Source organism: Ochotona princeps, chromosome 11 (assembly GCF_030435755.1).
Source record: "Ochotona princeps isolate mOchPri1 chromosome 11, mOchPri1.hap1, whole genome shotgun sequence".
Classification (NCBI taxonomy): Eukaryota; Metazoa; Chordata; class Mammalia; order Lagomorpha; family Ochotonidae; genus Ochotona; species Ochotona princeps.
Window position 1 is genome coordinate 5,350,317 of NC_080842.1, and position 20,703 is coordinate 5,371,019.

General features: G+C 41.5%; 1 protein-coding gene across 1 annotated transcript in view; it reads left to right on the forward strand.

The window, feature by feature from the left end:
- LOC105942691 (A disintegrin and metallopeptidase domain 3-like) overlaps positions 1 to 17,599 on the forward strand; it is a 38,789-nt gene extending 21,190 nt beyond the window's left edge. The window contains exons 5-12 of the mRNA XM_058669792.1: positions 1,785 to 1,980; positions 2,468 to 2,555; positions 2,820 to 3,003; positions 7,478 to 7,564; positions 9,479 to 9,593; positions 12,559 to 12,721; positions 14,591 to 14,641; positions 17,464 to 17,599. Coding sequence (XP_058525775.1) covers positions 1,785 to 1,980; positions 2,468 to 2,555; positions 2,820 to 3,003; positions 7,478 to 7,564; positions 9,479 to 9,593; positions 12,559 to 12,721; positions 14,591 to 14,641; positions 17,464 to 17,470 — 891 coding nt within the window. The 3' untranslated portion in view covers positions 17,471 to 17,599. The remainder of the gene's footprint in view (positions 1 to 1,784; positions 1,981 to 2,467; positions 2,556 to 2,819; positions 3,004 to 7,477; positions 7,565 to 9,478; positions 9,594 to 12,558; positions 12,722 to 14,590; positions 14,642 to 17,463) is intronic.
- The last annotated feature ends 3,104 nt before the right edge of the window (positions 17,600 to 20,703 follow it).

Below are 20,703 nucleotides of genomic sequence, written 5' to 3' on the forward strand. Positions count from 1 at the left end.
CAATATGGAGACATAATATTACGCAGGGAAACGTACATTTAGAGCAAAGAGAATGTGCACACTCAAGATACAAGTGCAGGCAAATTCAAGAGAAAGCCGAGTGAACAAAAAGCCTCTAACAACTGATGCCATGTCCTTTTATCTTAGCAAAAATCATAGGGCATGTGGGCCTAACTTGGAGCTTAGTTGAATATTCAGAGGTGGGGGAATTTTGAGACAGGGCTTCAGTACTGCCCATGTTCACTATCCTTTTCTGGAAATAATTCCCTTTTCTGGAATAATGCTCCTTTCTGTAAATACCCATGGCAGTGGTATATACTAGGATTAGGAGCTCCTCCCATGGTCATTTTATTATACCATTATGATGACATAAGTTCATCATGGCAACACACCCTGCAGACACAATGAGTATTTCCGCTGATAATGGCCCAAAATTTGGAACACTTTGATTTTGTGATGTTTACTATTCTGAATATTTGATATTGACAATTTTGAATTTGCAGTTCCTGGGCAGTGATGTGGTGCAAGAAAGGAAACGAGATTTGAGTGATGCATAGAAAGGATCGTTGGATGGCTCAGAATGGGTTGTGACTCGGGCTGGGCCAGGCTGTCATACGGAGCTTGCCTGTGGCCATTGCACGGAGCAGCCAGAACTGCCCCAGTAAAGGTTCCTGAGAGTGTCCTACCGTGGGTTGTCCCACTGTGTGTGCAACAGAAGGCTGTCTCGCAGCGGATCAAATGGGGCTGTCAAACCTCAGCTCATCCTCCTAATACGACTTTTTTGCTGCTTTTTTTGCTTTTTCTATCACCAAAGCTCTCTTCTTGGCCTTTGTCTTCCAATCAGTGTTACTGAGACTTTTCTAAATATTCAAGGCCTTCTGACTACATGCTGAAGTGTAGGTGAAAATGAAAAGTGACCACTACATTTGACAGAATGTGGCAATACTTCAGAGAACAAGCTAGGGAGTGCTCCAATGCCACCAATTGAAGAAGCTAACATTAGTTAACATGAATTTTACCATGAGTCACAGCATGGAATTCTTTGTTTTCTCTTGTTCAAATATCTTAAAACCTGTTCCCATTTGTATTTGTCAAAATTATAAGAGGCTTCCATTTTTTTTATCTAATCACTTCCAAATAGGTGAATTTCCACCAGAACTTTTCAGAAGTTTAATTCCTATTTCCCCAATTCCCTGTTGTCACACAGATTTTGAGAGTAAACCAGCAAGTGTGAACTCTCTATGTCCATCTGCCTGTTCCCCTCTGTCTCATGGTTAAATAAGTGATACTAGGTGCATAAAACGATGTGAAAATCTTCTACCTGAACAATTGAGATTGAAATGTAGCCCTGGTTCCTGACTCCAGCATCCTATAAGGCAACTGTAGGAAGCAGCCCGCAACTGGGCCTCTACAATATGCATGAGATACCTAGCTTAAGGACTTGCTAACCTCTGTGCAGCCCAGGTCTACCTAGATGTGAGTGGATGGGTTTTGCATGAACCACAGGACTGGCACTGTCTGTCTTTATCCCACTGAACCATCAACTTTCAAACAGGAAGAAACCTGGGACAGCAGTTGTCCTGTCTTTTGCTGAGATTTTTCACACAAGCACTTTCCACAAGTGCTCATTTCCAAGTTTTTTTGCTTTTCTAATCCATAATCTGCCAGTATTTCATTAAAAGTACAGGGTTCCTTTCTTGGCCAGTGTTTTCACCAATTTTATTGAAATGTTAGAGGAAGGCATGCCCACAACACACAAATATTTGTTCTTCCTTGTCTCACAGATAGCCAGTAGAGGAAGACTGTGTAGGAAAAGCCGTGATTTCTGCGATTTTCCAGAATTCTGCAATGGAACTTCTGAATTTTGTGTACCTGATATTAAATCCGCTGACTTGGAACCATGTAGTAATAAGACTGCCTACTGCTTGAAAGGAAGATGTCGAGATCGAGACAGGCAATGTTTAGAAATATTTGGAGAATGTAAGAATTGTATCTATGTACTGGGATTCATTTTCTTACAATAGTAATCTGAAGATTGTCAGCTATCCTTCAGCCATACTAGAAATGGTTGCTATTTTTATAACCACATTTGAAAATAAGACTTCATGTCAAAGCAACTGATCTCTGTGTTGTCATACAAAACGAATCTAATAACCTTCAGCACAAGCAGAAGAGAATACTTGTCAAAATTCAGATGATTGCTGGGAAAAGACTGGACTACTAGAATATCACAAAAGAGATCAAGTCACTTATTTCTCAATCACTTCTACAATAATGTGCAATTTTCCCTATTGTGAATAGATTTTAATATGCTTTTTCTCCATTCTATAGAATCAGTATAACAATAAATTTTTTAGGACGTGACATTGGTCATTTTGGCTGTTTACATACCTCTGAGTTGATTTGAATATGTATAGTTTCTCAAAGCTTTTTAAATACATAAATAATTGGAACTTCTGGTTTTCAGTTTCCAAGAGTGGCAATTATCTGTGTCAAGAAGAAATCAATATTCATCATGACAAATTTGGAAACTGCAGGGAAAAATGCGAGTTTGTGTACGTATTTAGAAAATAATCTGTTTTCCTGCACATGGTACTATTCTGTGTTGTGTATCATACCCACAAAAACAAATGTGAGATGATCCTACCACTTAACAGAAATTGTATAAATTGCACTTCATAAGGCTGTGCATGCTCAGAAAAGTTTTGGGTTCAGGATCTCAGTAACATTTTAAGTTAATATTCTTTTTAAACGTTATTTAGTAACATGGTGCATATTTATGTGACAAATGGATAACCTTTTCTGCCTTAAATTGCCAGTAATGTCTTCTGTGGAAAGTTAGTTTGCTTGTGGTCATCATCAGACTTATCGACCCCGGTGGCTCATGATGTACAATACATGAAACTTGATGGCAAAATCTGTGTGTCTGCAGCGGTAAGAAACGCAACACCAGAAAATGAGAATACCTACGTAGAAGACGGTTCAACATGCGGTGACAAAAAGGTAAACACAACTTTCACTAGAGTTTATACATGGTGGATTTTTTCGTGTTTGAGTGTATATGTGTGTGTATGTGAGAGAGAGAGTGGATGAGAGAGAGAAAATGAGAAATGAGGAATGAGATTCATCCAGTCTGTCTGCTGCTCAAATATCTAAATGTCTGCAACAGCTGGCTTGGGCTGGGCCAAGCTGAAGCCAGAACTCAAATTTCATCTAAGAATTTGAAAAACTCACTGCTGCTTTCCAACATATGCATTAGGAGCAAGGCGGCATTGAAACAAGAGGAACTTGAAACCTGTCACATATGGGAGGTGGGATGAAGGGTGGAAAGGAAAGAGGAAGGAACCAAGTGGAGAACCAAAAATGAAAGATTGATGGGAGTCTAACTTTATCTCACTGTGAAAGATTCACCATGGTAGGAAATTTGCTTGCTATATTCATTGAGCACACTGAATACCTTTAAAGAAAGATTTTTGTTGGTTTATTTTGTGACTGTCACAGTAACAGTTATATGACCTTCTACTCTCGTACCATGTTTAGTAAGATACCTAATTTTGGAATTGTCTCTAAGCAACAATCATCATTTTCCAAGTTGGTGTTGCTACCTCCAATAATTAAATGGGGTCATATTTATTGTGCTGAGCAACTGAAATGCAGTAGTCCTTTTGGAAACACAAACCGCTACATAAACGTTGTGCCTTGGGAGATATTGAAGTAAAACTCCGGACACCAAAGAAAGTTTGAATTAGGGCATTATAGGTGTTATCCAAGCAAAACAAGGAACAGGTCTTGGGGCAGATTCCCACAGCTAGCAGCAGAAGGGTTAGTCAGCAAACTTAAGAGCATTTTTACTAACTCGGCAAAAAGAAAACAGTGCAACCTGTACTAGATTTTATCTTTTTTCCGCCAAAATGAATCCAATTAATTATGAAAAACATATCGCTTCGATAACAATATATAAGACACAGAACAGTGAAAATATTCTGTGAGCCAAGAATGATGGCTGGCCCAACATTGAATTTTTGCAAGCTGCATCAGAGCTTTCTGACATTTTCTTTCTCTCTCTTTTATAAGTAGGTGTGCTCTTTTCTTTAGACATAAATGTACTTCTAAAGATGCTGATGTAAATTAAAAATGGAGATGGAATCTAAAAATATCCTGTAACAAAAAGCAAGAAGAAACACAGCACAAGCAAAGAGGTCACATAAGTGACCTTAGCTATGCTTGATTAGCAAAAATTAGCACAGTATAACCTGAAATATTTATTGTAAATTCATACACTAAAGAAAAAGAGCTGAACTTCATTTCAATTACAAGTAGCCAGCTCACTTCTGCCTACGTAAGCACAGTGGTAGAGAGCAAATACCGAAACTCTATTACTTCCACACGAAGCCTAATGAGCAGGGCCAGGGCTGTGACGCAGTGTTACTATACTACCACCAGCAGCGACACAGCCATTGCATGCCATGGTCCTTGCTTGCATTTGTGTTCTTCCCTGATGCTCCTCGAAAAGCCATCTGGGAAAGAAGCAGGTCCCCCAGAACCCACCTGGAGGATTCCTGCGGAGGTGGGGAGGCTGGTGAGGAGTGAAGCAGAGGACAGATTCTTTCAAAGAAATTTGATATTTATAAAAAAAGGATCTAGTCAATAAGAAAAAAATAAATTACAGATTAGTAATCCTGATTAACACATGTGAAAACCAAAACCAAAAGCAGAAAAAAAAATCCAGCAAAAATGAAAACTGGGTCACTAGCTCTTTCTTGCCGTTCACCTGTGTCTGCTCTTCTGCTCATGTTCATGTATGTTTCATGGTGATGGCTATCAGTCTTTTGCTTCTAATGCGGTCTCCCTTAAGCCTTCCCTTCACATCTCATCTGAAGGTGGTAAAAAAAATGATCAGTCATAGAAAGTCTTATTTCTCCATCATCTCTAAGGAAGGCTGTACTGCCATTGTTACTCATGCCTACTAACTTTGCTTTCAGGATATTGAATGTTTTGCCCCCATTATCTCTCTCCTGTCCTCTAACGCTTTCTCTACAAAGCTCACCATTTTTAGTCTATTGATACCTCCTTTATAACTGATCTTAAAATTGTTTCTGAAATTCTCTTTTATTCTTATTTTTGATTGTGTGGCTCAGAGAGGGTCTCTTTTTGGTGGAATCAGTTAGGAGTCTTTGAGGAGGTGGGTTTCCTGGATTTGAATGCACCTGCAGTTCCCAGAATTTAGGAAGTTCTTATCAACTATATAGAAGGTTTTGTGTATTTTCCCTTTCTTCTTTTCCATCCTTTTGCAAAATACACACATTTGCTCAATGAAAGATATCTAGTGATCCTTGGAGGCTTTCTTTCTTCTCTTTTTTGAAATTTTTCTTTTTTTATTCTGACTCAGCTGGTTCACAGATCCTGTGTTAAAGCTCAGAAAGTTTCTTGTTCTGTTTGATCAGTTTTATCCATTATATTTTAAAGTTTTCCCATAGATTTCTCAGGACACAACTTGCTTAGGGAGGTCGGTCCAGATTGTTTCTGGAGCCAGAGTGAGTGAGCAAAGTGGAACAACTGCTTTTTGGTCTTATATTTGGAAAATACCCTAGTTACATGTTTATGTGAGCTATGGGAGCCTGGCCATGCTCAGTTAATGACTTTCTCTCAGTGGGCACAGCCACAAAGGAAGGGCCTCTAGTCAGCTTCCTGGCTTTGAGCTTACATGAGCTCTGCTGCACAGCTGCTTCCAGGGCAGGCTGAATCACGCAAGCTATGGAGTACTACCCAGTTTGTCTTCCTGAGCCCACGCCACAGGGGGCAGGCAGAAACTATTGGTTGTTCACTTGTGTGAACCAACAGGGTATGTAAGAGCAGGTGCTTCACTAGACTTGGTTGCAGGGATGGGGTTGTCAAGACAGTTCAGTGCAGTCAGAGACTGACTGGGGGAGGGCTGCATGGACTAGATCTACTCTCCAGTGGTACCCCAGAAGCCCCCCCGAACTGGGTTGAGGCCTGCAAGTGCCTCTGGTATCTGTGTTGTGAGTGAGAACAGCTGGGGCGGTTTACCTTGCCCCTCTTCCACCCACTGAGTCTCTTTGCTAAGACTTCCTCTAAAGGCAGATGTTGTGGGCTTAGTCCGAGTCTGTGTAGAGTCATCGCGCACTCCATGGTTACAGTGCTTAGCCCCACGCTGGCCTGCAGACCCAGTCGCCTGTGTGTACGCACTTTCCTTGTGCGTCACCGCCTGAATTGGTACTGTGTTGGTGGAGACAGTCCATGCGCCTCCTGCCCTGCGTGCTTTCTGAGGCTCGTTCTTCAGGTACTGACGTGGGAGTTCTGCCAAAACTAGGGTTCATGGTGACAAGCCTGGCATGAGGACTGGTATGAAAGCCTCAGCTCAGTTCTCCCTTCTGTGCTGTGCTGCTCAGAGCTCATAGAAAGGTGATGTCATTGACTCTTGCTGCTGCCACCTTCAGCACATCTGCTTGCATTGTGCTACTCCCAGGAGGGAGGGCCTCTCCCTGGCTTCCTTAGCTCTTATGAGGATGACTGTGCATGGATAGATAGCTGTTCAGATTGGTGTCATCCGTGAAAGACAATTGGGGGAGCATCTTAGGAGGCTGCTGCTTCTCCACCTCCCTGGGCTGATCTTTTCAACCAAATCCATGTGTCGTATATACGCTATTCCATCAGTTACCCAGAGGAATGCCAACACGTCATGTTGGAAGATACCTGAAAGGAATTCAAACTAAAATCTGAATGGAGGGATGTCAGCATGCAATGTAGAGTGTAAATTATAAATCAAGATGTGATTCTAATTCATTCATTGTAGCTTGCATTTAAGGAGCTATCACCAAGTGTTGTTTCGTTCCATCCTCTTAACCTGTGACATAGGCCTTGTTATCATGGCAAGCTCAGGAACAGATGAAGTGATTTCTGAGTAACTCAATCACGTGCTAAAGGCCACAGAATTACACCAAAGACAAGCGGGATTTTCATGAAAGAAACAGAAAATTAAACAACCACATGCAGCAATCATTTTTCTGATGTAGGAATAGATCAGTTCTTCAATTAAAAACTGCCTGACAATAACGTAGCTGAGTTTTAATGCCCATGCTTAATTGCCAATAGATACAGAGTAAGGTTAGAAATATCTCCTCAGGTTCTGTACAATTACATTATAAAATGCACCTTGCTGGCTTATATCCTACTCATTCCCAATTGTTTGTCGACTACCTTAGTCCCTATACTGGTTCATGGCATTAAATGTATGCCTCTGCTCCCTGAAGGAAAACCAGATCATGTCTTCTTCAGAGTCTAGATTTCATAAAATCACAGCACACAATGCTGCTGCTGCTGTTAGCTCCAAGGCTAATTTTTTAGAATGAGTGATTAGTATGAATTCCAAATTCATCCCTGTACATAGTTCTTAAATAAATTGTGCTTTTTCAATAATTGACTTTAATGCCGTGCTATTCTTTATCATGCTTCACAGATGTGTCAAAGTGGAAGATGTGTATTAATCAGCACTTATGAACAAAAGCCCAACTGTGACTCAAAAGTAAAGTGTCAAGGGCATGGGGTAGGTAACAACTGCTCTCTTTTTACAGCAGTTATTTTAACCCAGTAACATTGTCCTGGATAAGTTTTAGAAATATTTAATCTGGATTTTGTTTTTTAAAAATCACAGTTAAATGAAAACTCTGCGTGACATTATTTCTCACATATGCATAGCATTTATACACACATCAGATTATGTGTACAAACATATAATGTAAAGCAATTTATTATTAGCATGTTATATAACTTTTTAAGTTATGCTCATGATTGTCTACTTAAAAAATATATACATACCACACATATTGCATGTGATACAATAATTCTGGATGCTGAGTTACCTGTCCTTTCAGATCCGCCTCATCTTTTTCCCATGCATGGACCTTCTATGCTACATTATAAAGTCGTCTACTGATGCCCTTTGAAACACTGTTGTTCTTTTCTTTTATTAATTACATTGCATTATGTGACACAGTTTCATAGGCTCTGGGATTCCCCCAACCCCTCCCCGTGCCCTCTCCCTGGGGTGGATTCCTCCACCTTGTTGTAGTATTACAGTTCAAATTAAGTCAAGATTCTTTCTTTGCAAACACATACCACACTGTTTATTTTTTATCTTGATTATTGGCAATAACAGTACAACAAGACAATACTACACAGATACCTTCATATATTTATCTGAACCCCTAATTTATTAGTAACAAAAATATATTGGAGCTAATATATGTACCGTTTCAGATGTCGTAGGTGGTATACTGTCTTTTGGAAATGTTTTAACTTTTACTCGAACCAGTCATAGAAGAAAATGCCAGTTTCCTCATATTATGGTCAGATTAAATTTTCCGTCTCTTGCACCTCCTCTAGCTTTCTCAACCCACTATCAATTCATTTGCCTAGTCACTTGTGATAGGATTCTGAAATATGTATACTCATATTTGCCACTTGACTTTCTGTTTATTATCTATCATAAAGCCATTTCCTGGGTTATGGAAATGTTATAAATTCCCCAAGTATTTTTGAAATATAAATATGGCTCAAAGTTTGTCCAGGAGCTTTTGATAGAGGCCTGGTTTATGCTTCACATAGGGAAATGAGGAACACATGGCCAGTGCACATCCCTTGCCTTGACATTGTCCCACACATAACTTTTTTGCTCCATTTTTGGTTTGCTTTGCTTTGTTTCTTTTCTTGCCCTTTTAGCTTTTTTTTGTGAATTTATTTCCAGACTCTGTTCTGCTTCTCATCACTTTTATTCTAACTTTCTATGTGAATTTTATATGTGTTAGTATCTTATTTGAGAAGCAGAGAAAAAGAGAACAGAATAAAGAAACAAACCAGAACGCTCCCATACTGCAGTTCATTGCTCAACGCCCCACAAAAACCAGGGCTGGGCATCTGGGAAATGCAACCCAGGTTCCTATGCTGGTGATTAGAACTCAGCTGCAGGAGCCGTCATCACTGCCTCCCAAGGTCTTCATCAGCAAGACGCTAGAATGAGAGCTGGCGCCAACGGTGGACACTCGCCACGCTGCTGTGGGATGCAGGGGTCCCAACCCATGTATGGAGCACAAAGTCATACCACTGTCCATTGTCAAAACTCCACCACCAAGCACCATTCACAACAAATTTGAACCGTCACAGTCTTCGTAGTTTTGTAATCTCTGTGCCTGGAAAACATCAGCCATTTCCATTGTCTGGGAAATACTGCTCATTAGTATTTAAAACTGCAAGAGATAGGAACATTACTGTATCCAAGAATTGCGCCTTCACATCTCACATCTGTTTATATTACCTTTGATCTCAAGAATATCTTTTACAAGAAGTTAAAAATTGCTTCTAATGCTTTTTAAATATTTTCATAATTTACATAGTCAAACAATAATTGTGCATTCAATTTTGCGTTGGATGTATAAATGTTATTGCCTGGGTTTTCCTTTAGGTTTGCAATGATCGTCTTAACTGTCACTGTGATGCTGGATATTCTCCGCCTTCCTGTGACCCAGTGCCAGATTCTCCAGGGGGGAGCATTGATGACGGGTTCTGGCTCCCTACAAGTGAGTTTGTAGACAAGTGTGTGTCAACAGCCCTTGTGCTCTTGTGAATATGGTCAACATTTTTTTTTTTTTTTTTTTTTTTGCTGTCTGATGCAGCTACTAAGCATGTGACCTAGTGCAAATAAGAAAGTGAAACTTATGCTACAAAGGCTTATAATTTAATCCTTCTGGTGATACTGATCTGATGCAATTTCTCTGTTTTTATAGTGAATACATTTTTAAATGTCATTTATAATCCTGGGATGTTGGTAATAAATCCTTTCCATTTCTGAATTTAAGGAAGGACTTTCTATCATCTTCATTTGTGAATGAATGCTTCTCCGGATAAAGTACACTGGATTGGTCGTTTTTATTTCTTACAACAGAGACTGTATCTCTCTATTCTTCCACGGCCTATCCAGTTTCTGTGAAGAGAGGGCGAGAGGGAGATGGAGGCAGAGAGAGACTGCTGTCAGTCTAATGGGAGTCTCTGTAACTGTGAGCGGATGCTTTTCTCACAAGTTTAGGATATTCCATGTGTTTTTTACTTTACAAGTCTGACTATCATGTGCCATGATGCAACTCTTTTTGGACCAGGCCTGTTAAGAATCTGAGCATGCGTTAGTCTATAGCATTTCGCATACAGGAGTGGCTGCTATTATTTGATGGGATCATTTTTCCAAATCATTCTATTTGCATTGCATCAGGAATTCCAACAACATAAGTATTGGTTCTAAGTACTGTCGTCAATAAATCTTTGTGTTTTTTATTTCTTTATACATAAATCTTCAATATTCATTTATATTTTTAAATGTAAAAACCTATGTTTACACAATTTTATCTAATAAGTTCTTTTTTTTTTAATTTTATTTTAAATTCATTAATTACATTGTATTATGTGACACAGTTTCATAGGTACTGGGATTCTCCCCACCCCTCCCCAAACCCTCCCACCATGGTGGATTCCTCCACCTTGTTGCATAACCACAGTTCAAGTTCAGTTGAGATTCCCCCATTGCAAGCATATACCAAACATAGAGTCCAGCATCTTATTGTCTAGTCAAGTTCAACGGCTTCTTAGGTATACCCTCTCTGGTCTGAAGACAGAGCCAGCAGAGTATCATCCCGATCAATTAAAAGCTCCAACATACCATCAGCAAAAATTTACATCATTATGGAATTAATTGACATAGTAATGAGTAAGCAATATGGTAAAAGTAAATGCGATTTCTTATCCACCTTCTGTGACCCCCTCATTGACATTTCAATTTTGGTTTATACACAACATATAACATTCATAACATAACTTGTTATACATAACATCATATCATCTTAAATTAAGGCAAACATGTGGTATTTAACCTTTTGTGATTGGCTCATTTCCCTTAGCATTATGGTTTCCAGTTTGGCCCATTTGGCCACAAAGAACTGCATTTTGTTTTTTTTAATAGCTGAGTAGTATTCCATGGAGTAGATGAACCATAGCTTTCTTATCCAATCGTCTGCTGATGGGCATTGACCTGAGCGGGCTCAGCTGAACTGGCCGGACAGGTTTTCCCAGCAGGAGCCCGCTCGGGAAGACCTGCCTGTGGTGTTGCAGCCCTCAGTGGAGCAGCGAGCTTCCGAATTTGGCACTGGGGCCGCGGAGATTTCCAGCCCAGCACAGGCCGGTGTTGGGGATTTTAGGCTCCGAGCAGCAGGAGCCCTTGCTGTGCTAACCTCAAGCCCTGAAGGAGAGTCTCGGCTCAGCACTGAGGCAGAGACCCCCGCTGTATTAGCCTTGTGACCCAAAGCCCAGGCGCGGCTCGGCAGAGTGAATCTGTAGGGCACTGCCTTTGAGAGGGAGCCACAGGGGAAGGGGCCTGGCACTAGGGCTGGCCCACAAAGCCTCCTGACCCAACTCGGGGCTGTGATCTACAGACCCTGAAAGCAGCTGGTGACTCAGGCAGTAAGCCCTGCTGGGCTCAGCCGGAGACCCCAAACCAGAGCCGGCTCAGCTGAATCACCGCTAAAACCTCAAAACAACAAGAAGCAAAAACACAATGAGGAGAAGTATCAGAAAAAGCAATGACCCAGAGGAAAGATCAAGCACTCCCTCCCAATACAACCAAAAACTAATCCCAATATCTGAGATGCAAGATGAAGACATAGAGGAACTATCAGATAAGGACTTTAAGAAGCTAATGATGAAATTCGTCAGAGAGAGTGAAAAGCGCTGGGAAGAGTCTAAGGCATTCGAAAACCATATCACTGCAGAAATAAATCAAGTCAAAAAGGGAATCCTCGATATAGAGAACAAAATTGAAAGCCTAACCAACAGAATGAACACAGCAGAAGACAGAATATCAGAATTGGAAGACAATCAGAATGAAAGGCAGCAGCTCATCAAACAGTTGGAGACAAATCTAGAGAAAGCCAATAGGTCCATACAGGAAATGAAAGACAACCTCAAAAAATCAAATATTAGAATAATAGGCCTTCCCGAAGGAGTGGAAAAGGAGACAGGCTTGCAACGAGTGCTCAATGAGATAATACAGGAGAACTTCCAGAATACTGGAAATATAAATCCAGCACAAATCCAGGAAGGACAAAGAACCCCCAGTAGATACGACCCAAACAAATCGTCTCCCAGACATGTGGTCATCTAATAAGTTCTTAATAGTAGTATGTAACAGTGATATGAGAGAATATCTTTAGGCATAGTATGGGTTAAATATGCCTAAAGAAATTATAGATGACTTTCTGTGATATATGTTATATATTGTTGACAGGAAAACATTGTTAATGATATTAGAACAAGTGTACTGGAATGACAAAAATATGGAATTCACTTTGGGCTGTTCTCATAGAAGGCTGGAAAACACCTTTAACTTCAAAGTTAATATTCATCTGTGTGATATTTAAATTCCAAATGTGTATAATTACAATTATTTATGTACTTTGGATATAGTTTTTGAAAAGTTTACAGTTATATTCATGTTTTCAGGAAATACGATTTTGTCCTTTAAAAGCCAACGTTCTGCACCAACAAAAGGCCTTTTGATCAGTTTATACATTTACATACCACTCATTGTTATAATCACTGCCATTGCTCTAAAGTGGAATACGTTGAAGAAATTTTGGCACAGAGATGAACTTTTAAGTGGAGGGTAGGTAAACACATTTTTATGTTTAGTTTTAAAATGCACTGTGGGAAACATTTGTATCAAATTCAAATGTTGCAGATAGGGATTCTCAAAGAATAGGAATAACTTTCATAACTTCTCAATAAGGACGTCTCAGAGTCCAGGCACTCGGGTACACGTCCCATTCCCAGGAGCCACTGCAGCTGCTCGTGACATCTTGGCAGCCTCTCCAGGAGAAGCCGAGCTGACTAAAACGCTCAGGAGGCTCTGCTCACTTCCCAGGCAGCACCACGGTGCCCGCCCTGCCATTCCACGCGCTCAGCAGGTGACACACACAATCAGGGAAGCAAGGCTGGGACTAGACATGTGGGCGGCTAGACCAATTGGAGCTGGCACAGAATGAGGGAGACAATACTGTTCATATGTCTATAAAAAGTAATTAGGGTATTGCACAGGTTTTTTTTTTAATTTCACGTAACAATGTCAAACATGGTTTTCTCAGTGAATGTTGAGGGAGAGTAAGAACACACATAAAGGAGAGATACATGGGTTTCATTTGGTGCAACATGTCAATGGCTATTTTTCAGGGATGCTGGTGGACACAAAACCATGATTAAAATGTTCATCAATGACTCTATTCATAAAATTGAGATATTAAATAATCTGATAATATGTTGAAATTCAGACAATTGGACTCTATATAATGATGTTTGCATAATCAAATTAGTGTCAGTTGACTTCATGAAAGGAGAACTGGCAGAAGTCTTCCTGGTGCTCTCACTGAAGAGCCCACCTTGTAACACCAGTAGTTGCTGAAAGTGATTCAGACACTTGGAAAACTATTGTGGGGAGGACTCGTTAGCTACAGATGACAAAAGGTCACGATAGGCCTAAGTGCCACAGCGGCCATGACTGATGCCAGGGTTCAAGGCCTGAACAAATGGAGGTCATGAGCTGTTGGGCGGAGACTGGATCCTCCTCTTGATCACTCAAGGGCTTCAGGATTGAATCAGCTCTTATTCTCCTTTCAATCTCTCCACAATGACTGGCCTGCTTCAGATTGCTCTGGCACATCTATTCCAACCACTTCTACATCAGCTTCTAAAGAAAATACTGATAATCTGTGCGCAGCCAGTGTCCCAATGTCTGTCAGTCCATTCTCTCTAGACAGAAGCCTACAGCTATGTGAGGGCACCTAACCTCAGACAGAGTTCTGCATGAGTTTACAAGTCCAAGTAAGGAGTTCAAACCCGTTCTTATCATGTGTGGTCCTGAGTTGTAGCCGTGAACTAGGAGCCAGGAGACGGATCCTCCCTGCCCACGTTCACTATGGTGAACTCTGGTGTTCCAAAGCAGGCATGCGGGCTCTCTACACACCACTATGGTGAGAAGCAGTGATCCCAAGCAGGCACATAGGTGGTCTACACACCACGGGAAGTAACTATGTCAGCCTGGAGGTTTAGTGCACCCTGAAAGATCTCATTAGCAACAGTGGATGTCAGCACAAATCGTCATTATGCACATAAATATTGTAGTTAGATTGATGGTAATTTACAATGAAAAGATATTCCTAAATGGTATCTTTTTTGACATTTAGGCATTACTATGTAAAATATAATGGTATTTATTTTTCCATTTTTTCATGTCAACGAGGAGGGCTGGCTGCTGGCTAGGACTGCATGAGAACTTGAAATAAAGATTTCCATCTCTATAATTCAGGGAAAAATAAGAAAAAGCCAAGCACTAGGATATACAAAAAGCAAATATTGATACATAATAACAGATTGATTAGCACACATTTAAAATCCTTATTTAATTAATTTACTTTACTTTTCTTGATAAAGTTCTCAACTGCTATGTCTTCTAATCCTAACAGATACTCTGTTTTTTCAGGTCTGTATCCGAGGAAAGTATTATTACCAGCAGTGAGTCATGGAGTAAAAGGTAAATGAAAGCTTAAAATTATGAACAAGACATGTAACACAAAGAGTCCTTATAGATTTGCAGCTACACCCAGTATCAGAAAATTAGTATTCACATAATTAATCATCCCAAGCTGTTATATGTTATTCTCAGATAACACAGGAAACAGTAAGATAAAGCTTCAGGTATTGATTTCTTATGATTTTTTTTTGCATATTGAATGCCAATTAGTACAAACTGAGATTCATTAACTGACCATTTTATATAAGAATTAAGTTAGGAGAGATTTCAAACATTATCATGAGATATTTTCAAAAATTCATATATTCTACTTCTTCTGTTGTTTCTAATAAGTAGACCTCATGTATAGTATGTCCCAACATTTAAATTTCTTTGTATTGTTCTCCTAGTTTAGGAAGTAAGCAAATGGTCATGCAGAATTAAGTAACTTCTCACATATTAAGTATTTTTGTAAGGTTTGGAACTGGAGTACAAGGCAGCCAGAGTTTAAGAACACTTTGAACACATATAGTCTAATAATAAAACTGAGTGATCTGTGGGGTTCAAATGAACTAGGAACTTAGTGGGTCACAGGGCAATTCTAAATGCACCCTTTCTTCACAATGGAATGAAGAGAAAAAGAATCCATATGTATCTTTGGAGTTCTATTATATATATATATAATTTCATTTTAAAGAATTTTATTTATTTTTGTTGGAAAGGTAGATATACAGAGAGGAGGAGAGACAGAGGGTAAGATGTTCCGTCTGATGGTTCACTCCTCAAGCGGCCGCAAAGGCTGGAGCTGAGCCAATCTGAAACCAGGAGCCAGGAAGTTCTTCTGGGTCTCCCATGCAGGTGCAGGGTCCCAAGGCTTTGGGCCGTCCTGGATTGCTTTCCCAGGCCACAAGCAGGGAGCTGGATGGGAAGTAGGACCGCCGGGATTAGAACCAGTGACCATATGGGATCTGGGCACATTCAAGGCAAGGACTTTAACCACTACGTTATTGTGTATGTAAAATATTGGTATTTTGACAGTTTACCTGTGTCACTGCGAGGTTTGGAAAAACCATAACTTTGAAATAAGAGCACATGATCAGGAGTTCTTCCAACTGCTTATTTCCCAATGCCACATAGCTGATGCTCACTGCCGGCTAAGTCAATCCATGTCTGTTTCCTCCTGTGTCACCGAGCGCAGCGGGTAAGAGCCAAACCAGGCCCCACAGTTCCTTACTTTGAATTTCAAACATCCCATCTAAAATTGCAGGACCCTTTAAATGGCCAGTGTTTGGGTTCAGTAAGTTACACTGCTCCCTGCAATGCTGACCTCCCTACGGACACTGGTTCAAGTCTCAGCTGCTCCATTTATGATTTAGTTCCTTGCTAATACACCTGGGAGGGTTGCTGCACCATGTGGGAGACCCTGATGGAGTTCCAGGCTCTTTGCTCATCCTGGCCTAGCTGAAACCCTTGTGAGCATCTAAGGGGTGAACCAGAGAATGGCAGATATTTTTATCTTGAGCTCTCAATTCTGCTTTTCAGAGAAATCAATAAATCAGTGTTTTTAAAAATATAACACGGGTCCCTTTGTGGAAGTGTTTAATCCAGATATCTAGGATGTTTCAAAATTAAAAATAGAACATTCTAAGGAAATTCATCTTACAAAGGCAAAACACTAGCTGAATGGCCCATGCATATTTCTGGGTCAAAAAAAATCATTCCACAAATGTGTGATGAACACCACTGAATCCTGGTTTACCTGAAGCAAAGTTAGCAAGAGGGCTTTGGGAGAGTTGGAACAGGATGATCAGGCTGGATCTTGGAGGCCTCAGAGGGCTTCTGACACTTGACTGTGAGTGAAAGAAAGGAGTCATGGAAGAGTAAGACCGAAGTGGTTGACGGGCGTGTTAATAAGGAAGTAGTTGTTTTTTTGTTTTTTGTGGATTTGGTTTTTTTGGGGGGTTTTTTTTTTTTTTTTTGTCTTTTAAAACACAGTGGTAACACTGCAGGAGAAATGGAGGAATGGGTGCAGTATTCTAGGAGAGGAGGAATGGAATTAAAATCTTCCTGAGGCGCTGTGAGGGAGCTTTGTCATGTGCATTTTACAAATTTCACTGGAATCAGGTCAGGGGAAGTGGGTTCAGTAAGGAGAAAAGATTGGAGAAATAAATGAGAAACTCATGGATAGACACGACTGAGGGGTGTCTGCAGCTGCAGAGAAGTTGTGGTGGGCCAGCTGAGAGAACCCCAGACGAGTTTTAGGAAAATGAGGGCAGTGGAATCAGTGTACTGACAGGACAGGTGTACTTGTGGTAGAATAACAGGGACAGCTGTATGTGGCAAAATGGACACTGGCGTGTTTTGCCAAAAGCACATTATGCAGTTAGATAAGCCTCAGGTCAGCGTCGGGAGGAGAATGAGGAATGAGTTTGGATTCAAAGCTTATGGTGTGAGACACCTGTTAGAAATGTGTAGAATGTTCATGGAGGCGTGCTCACCTAGACAAATTGTAGGAAAAATACTAGAGAAATATTAGCAACTCTCTCCTGTTTCATTGTTTACATCATTCTTTTCCTCTGTTCTATAAGGAATGATCTTCTATTCAGGTATTTAAAGACTCCGTAAAGAAAACACCTAAGTTTCAATTTGCAATGTTTTCTTTTCATGTGGCTGTTGCAAATTACTCATGAAAAAGAAACAATTCTTTACAGATGTCATGGCCAACAAGCCCAAATCTCAGCATCAGTGTTGTTTGTGCTCCTTAGCTGCTACACCTCTAGTTCCAGGGTAGACAACTTTTATTATGAAATTTGAGCATTTCTCCATTTCTGTTTCCCTCACAGTCATTAACCAATAACATCATGAAAGACTGGAGGAAGGCTCTGACTCAAGAATGAAAAACCATGTATGTCTTTCCTTTAGTTGTGACTTTCAACTTCCACTTACACCAAAGAAAATAAACCGTTTGATTTAAAGTGAGTAATCTCATGTCTGTTGATTTCTTTTGTCATAAACCTCAGTGGGAAGTAAGCAGCAGCTTTGCCCTGGAAGCTGTTACAGCCACAAGAGAAAACACTCCATTGTCTGCTGCTGGCCCATGGCCACACTGACTTCCCCTCCATCCTTCCATCGCGGGCTTCGGAATAGGCAATGGAAGTGAAGACAGGGGCCACACACTCTGCACACATCACATACACACCACATCACACATTCTGCACACAACACACTATATCACACACACCCTACATACACCACACACACACTACATATACACCCTACACACACCACATACACCACACTATACCATACACACCCTACACACCAGACACACCTCTACACACCAGACACACACACCACACACACCACACTATACCACATACATACCCTACATACACCCTGCACACCACATACAACCTAATACACCACACACACACCCTGCACACAAAAGACCACTCATACACCACATCTCACACGTACTCTATAGACCACATACACAACCTACATACACCACACCACACCACACTACACCACACACACCGTACATACACCACACACAACCTAATACAGCACATACCACACCACACCACACACACCCTACACACACCAGACAACACATACCCACCACACATACTCTATAGACCACACACACCCTACACACACCACACACACCACAAACACACACACCCTACACACACCACACACACACCACACCACACACCACATAGACACATATCACACCACACACACCCTATACACACCACACACACCCTATACACACCATACATGTCACACACATACCATACACACACGTAACACACACTCTACAGATCACACAATGCCCTACACACCGCTCACACACCCTATACACACCCTACACATACCAAACATATCACACATGCCACATACACACCACACACACACACTACACGCATACTCTACAGATGTAACACCACACACACACACCACACACCACATACACCACACACACACACCACACACACACACGCATACACATTCGCTGAAATTTGAGACAAACAGTAATGCAGAGACCTTGGGAAGCCCAGACAAGCCTTAGAAGGAGTTAGTCAAGCTTGAGAGAATCATTTTGTGTGAGCCTTTTAATGCAGAAGTTCTGCATCGATGTGGCAAAGAGAAGCTGAAAGAGAGAGGTTTTTGTGACTGGTGGGAAGAAAACATGGGTCTTTAAGATGAACTTGGACAGGCTGAGCAGTAGTAGCCCTGAACATTCTAGAATTCTGGATTATCTATGTCAGAGAGAGGCATGAAGTCTCCCTTGGTTCTGTGAGAACTGTGGTCTTCATCCAATCCAGGGATGGTGCTGGGCTCTCTGATATGATCAGCAAAGAGTGAGTAACTATTACATCATTCTAGACACCACTCAAAGATTGGATGAGATACCTGACTTGGGTGCTTCTGAGACACCCGCAATGTCACTGTATGAGGAGAGGAGAGAGGGCAAAGGGGAGAGCAAAGAACATGGAAAGTCATTTTCTTGTGTCCGGAGGGAAATGTATAGGTTTCCCTTTCACGGGGGGGACCACCTGAGGCTCCTGGGTGCTGATCAGATGCATCAGTGAAGCCTGCGAGGAGAGTCGACCGCTTTGGCTCATGCATGAGCTCCATCAGAAATGCCTGATCCCAGAGTTCACAGCCCCTGGGGGTAGTCACATTCCAGTGATCTCTGCAGGCAGGACATGACGCTTGGGTCCTTTTGGACAGTCCTTGGTGTTCACTGCAAGCATGTGAGAGGTCCCTGGGGTCTCACTGGGACTGAGACATCATCAGGAACACACCTCTTCTCTTATTCCCTTGCTCCTACTTTTGGGTCCCCTTCAAGAGGTTGACCAGTGTGATCTCTGGTCCCCCTGCAGATCCCTGGGGCTTTTTCCTAATGTCCAGGGCAGACTGGACTAAGAATCTATCTTTTAAAATCACCTGACCTACAGAGTCAGAAGCTAATGGGGTATATTTAAGTCTTCCTTAAATGTTCTAAGAAGGCTGGGATTTTTCTTGTGGCCCCTGATCTATCAAAGAAAGCTTAGCACAAAACAAGTCTGGATGTAAAGAACCTAAATCCACTAAGGCTAAGTTCCTCATCCTTTAGCTTGTCAGCAGGTCATGCAATGGTGCAGGAAAAAATGGGGTTTTTCTTTAAGCTCAGGGTGTGGGGGTGGGGTCAAAGGCATCCCAATGGCTAAGGATGCTTTCCAAGAGAATGCCTACAGCAGGTGGTTTGATTTCCATCTGGAATGAGAGGATAAAACAGAAGCAGCTCTAAGTTTTTATCTGACTTGAGCTTGAGACGGCTCTCACACACTGCCTGTGGTGTGCAGGTGTGCACTGAAGCCCACAGAGAAGGGAGGAAAAAGGGATGAGACCCGTGCTGCCCAGAGTGGAGATGAGAAGTATGGTGGGTGGAGTCTCTACTGTTCATGAGGTCTCAAAAAATGGTGAATAACAACCACTGGAGTCTGAAGGCACAATATGGAGTCATTGGACATGAAGCCTATTTCAAGCCATGTCCTCTCCCAATAGTGCTGGTCCCCAAAGGAAGTATGCATCACAGCCAAGTGCCCACGCGGGCTTGTTTGGGACTGTCTGGCCAAGAGATCTTTGGGGAACATCAGGTGTTGCCTGGCCAGCGTCCTCCATCATCTCAGGGCCTCCTCCCAGTCCCCTGCGAAGGGCCTGTTCACCTAAGAGGAGGAGATGGGGCAATCTCAGCTCCAGAGCATTAACCCAGCCTTGTCAACATCCAGCCTAACCTTTTTTTATTTCAATTTTTTAAAAAGGTGTATTCATTTTCATTGGAAAGCCAGGTTCACAGAGAGAAGCAGACAGAAAGAAAGGTGTTTCATCTGGTTCACTCCCATGGATGGCTGCAATGGCTGGAGCTGAACTGATCCAAAGCCAGCATCAGTTGCAGGAGTGCGGAGTGCCAGGCTTTGGGGATGCCCTCCACTGATTTCCCAGGCCACAAGCAAAGTGCTGTATAGGAAGCAGAGCACCTGGAACGCTACCTAGTGCCTGTGTGGGATGTTGATGCTTAGAGGTGGAGGATT